The 3,284-nt window shown below is 47.8% G+C and overlaps 1 protein-coding gene across 1 annotated transcript; it reads left to right on the top strand.

Annotated features, from left to right (window-relative positions):
• The first annotated feature begins 412 nt into the window (after positions 1-412).
• LOC308614998 (ADP-ribosylation factor-like protein 2-binding protein) lies at positions 413-2,732 on the top strand. Its single transcript, XM_081229884.1, has one exon. It carries the CDS (start codon positions 761-763, stop codon positions 1,250-1,252), a length of 492 nt encoding a protein of 163 aa, XP_081086010.1. The 5' UTR covers positions 413-760; the 3' UTR covers positions 1,253-2,732.
• The last annotated feature ends 552 nt before the right edge of the window (positions 2,733-3,284 follow it).

Below are 3,284 nucleotides of genomic sequence, written 5' to 3'. Positions count from 1 at the left end.
TTCCCCTTATGTCCTTTTTCTGTTCCATGATCCTGTCTAGGATATCGTGTTATATGTAGTAGTCATGTCTCCTCAGGCTCTTAGCTGTGGTAGTTCCTCAGACTTTCCTTGCTTTTGGTGACTTTGACAGTTTTGAGGATTCCTGGTGAGCTATTTTGTAGAATGTTCCTCAGTTGGAATTTGTCTGATGTTCTCATCATTAGATGGGGGTAGTATATTTTTGGAGGAAGACTACAGAAGTAAAATGCCATTTTCATCTTATATCAAAGGTCATCCTATCAGCGTGACATCACTTAAATGCTAATGTTGATCACCTGCCTCAGGTAGTGTTTGTCAGGTTCTTGCCCCGTCAAGTTACTCCTTCCCCCATTTCCATGCTTTCCTCTGTGGAAGGAAGTGACTTAAGAAGTGGGGACACGCCTGTGATTGGCTGCTGAGAGCCCCGAGACGGCGAAGGGGTCGCGGAGGCCTTGGTGACGGGAGGCGGGGGGCGCGGGAAAGGACGCCGGGACTCCGAGGCGGCAGCGGCGGCTTTAGTGAGGCCCGGCCGGCGCGTGGCAGCAGCCAGGGAGCCTGAGGCCGGGGCATCGTGCGCAGGCGCTACTCGGTTGGGCCGTGAACCGGCCGAGGCCTCGGCTGCAAGGCCTTCCCGATGCCGGGTGGGGCTCTGCGGAGCAGAGCGGAGGCTGCGCCCGGGCCTCGGGCGGGGTAGAAGCCCGGCGGGCCCGCTGCCCCGCGCGCGGTGGATGGGGCGGCGGCGATGGACGCCCTAGAGGAAGAGAGCTTCGCGCTGTCCTTCTGTTCCGCCTCTGATGCAGAATTTGATGCTGTGGTTGGATATTTAGAAGACATTATCATGGATGATGAGTTCCAGTTATTACAGAGGAATTTCATGGACAAGTACTACCAGGAGTTTGAAGACACAGAAGAGAATAAGCTCACCTACACACCTATTTTCAATGAATATATTTCTTTGGTAGAAAAGTATATAGAAGAACAGCTGTTGGAGCGGATTCCTGGATTTAACATGGCGGCTTTCACTACAACTTTACAGCACCATAAAGATGAAGTGGCTGGTGACATTTTCGACATGCTGCTCACGTTTACGGATTTTCTGGCTTTTAAAGAAATGTTTCTGGACTATAGAGCAGAAAAAGAAGGCCGGGGACTGGACTTAAGCAGCGGTTTAGTGGTGACTTCATTGTGCAAATCATCTTCTATGACAGCTTCCCAGAACAATCTGCGGCCCTAGTTCCCACCTCCAGGTAATGGGATCTTTCTAGACATCACCAGCCCAATAGACTGGGAGAGGCTTTGGCTGATGATGTCAGAAGAATACATCTTGGAATGACTGACTCTGTTCTGCAACTCTTCGTTAATGTTAAGTATTGATGGGTCAGAAGAAAATGACCTGACCTTCCTGGGACACGTTCTTGTCTTCAGTAACCCTAGTACTCCTCCCTGAGTAGACACCTCTTTCAGGAGCTTCTGAGTCTGGCTCCTGCACCAAGCCCAAGTCCAGCATTCCACCTGGGGGGGCACTTCCCCAGCATACGTGTTGGTGTGTCCATGTTGGAAGAGCCCACCATCACCAGCTCTCTTGGCCCAGCAGGCCTTGCATGTCCCACCAGGCTTTCTGTGCACTCACAGCTTTTTATATGGGTCAGAGTTTCAGTCCTGCAGCCTCTGGGCTTTTTGACTGGGAGTATTTATCTAGGGTTTAACTCAAGCTAGGTGCCCATCTCAAGATTTCTGAAACTCCTACTATCACAGATAGTCTTGGCTGTAGGAATCGACTTAGAGTTGTCCTTTACCTAAAAAGGTACTTGTGAAAATCAGTTCCTAGTCTTACATGTACAGTCCTTGTATCACTTCACTGTCTTCTCCTGGTCCTGATGTAGTCCCATTGTTTCTATAACTCGTTTATATGTTTTAGAAAACATATTTTTATAGATGAATACTCAGGCTAACCTAGTGGATATAATCTTGGAACTTCCATGATTACCCACTTAAAGATCAAAGTATTATATTGCTGTGTGCTTTTTAGCTGTTAGTGCTATGAAAGCAAAAATGCTTTCTATGTTGGTGTTCCTATTTTACTGGGCACCAATGAATGTATGCTGGAAGTAGTCTAAAAGGTTTCCTTTTCTTAGAGCATGTTAGAGTTTGTGCAGGTTTGCTTAAAACCCTTTCTATGGGGCTTCCCTGGTGGTGCAGTGGTTGAGAGTCTGCCTGCTGATGCAGGGGACACGGGTTCGTGCCCCGGTCCGGGAAGATCCCACATGCCGTGGAGCGGCTAGGCCCGTGAGCCATGGCCGCTGAGCCTGCGCATCCGGAGCCTGTGCTCCGCAATGGGAGAGGCCACAACAGTGAGAGGCCCGCGTACCGCAAAAAAAAAAAAAAAAACAAACCCTTTCTATGTAAAACAGCTCCTTAGGTTTTCTGTTGGGGTGGGGGCTCTGCACTTCCTTCTTGCTGTCAAAATAATCCCACCAAGATCGTGTTCCACTGGGCTAGCTCAGTAGGAGATAGCAAACAGCTTTACTGGTCATCTGTCTGCTTGGATTTAGTACACTGGTTTAGTACAATGTTTGATAGAACATTACTGACCAGAAAACATGTATGTCACCTCTCTAGAAAGAAAAACTAGTAGTTCAATTCCCAATGTGTACCTTAGTTGTTTTTTTGTTGTTGTTTTTATTTTTAAAGTAAAAATAAGAATCTCTACTGACTTTTCACTTGGCTGTTCTGGTTTTAAACGATGAGCTAGCTGTAGGCTGTGCGTTTTTTTGTACCAACGTGGCGCTTGTTAAATACTTTCGTACCATGAGTAAAATTTCAGGTGTTTTGAAAAAAAAAAAAAAAAAGAAGTGGGAAGTTACCAGCTCCTTGAGGCTGGAGTATCTGTATAAGTTATTTGGAATTCTGCACAGTGGATTTGTCTCTTTTCCCTGTTTCTTTTTTTTTTTTGGCGGTACGCGGGCCTCTCACTGTTGTGGCCTCTCCCGTTGGCGGAGCACAGGCTCCGGACGCACAGGCTTAGTGGCCATGGCTCACGGGCCCAGCCGCTCCGCGGCATGTGGGATCTTCCCAGACCGGGGCACGAACCCGTGTCCCCGCATCGGCAGGCGGACTCTCAACCACTGCGCCACCAGAGAAGCCCCTCTATTTCTTTATTTAATCATTACTTTATATCAGTATGGCCTCATGGATATTTATTTCATGCTTTGGGTTATAATCCAATGCTACTTAATTTTCTTGCTCTAATTCTTCCAGCTTTGGCC

Source organism: Mesoplodon bidens (genome assembly GCF_964165515.1).
Source record: "Mesoplodon bidens genome assembly, chromosome: 3".
In the NCBI taxonomy this organism is placed as follows: Eukaryota; Metazoa; Chordata; class Mammalia; order Artiodactyla; family Ziphiidae; genus Mesoplodon; species Mesoplodon bidens.
Note: the sequence above shows the minus strand (reverse complement) of the source record. Positions and strands in the feature narration are given on the sequence as shown.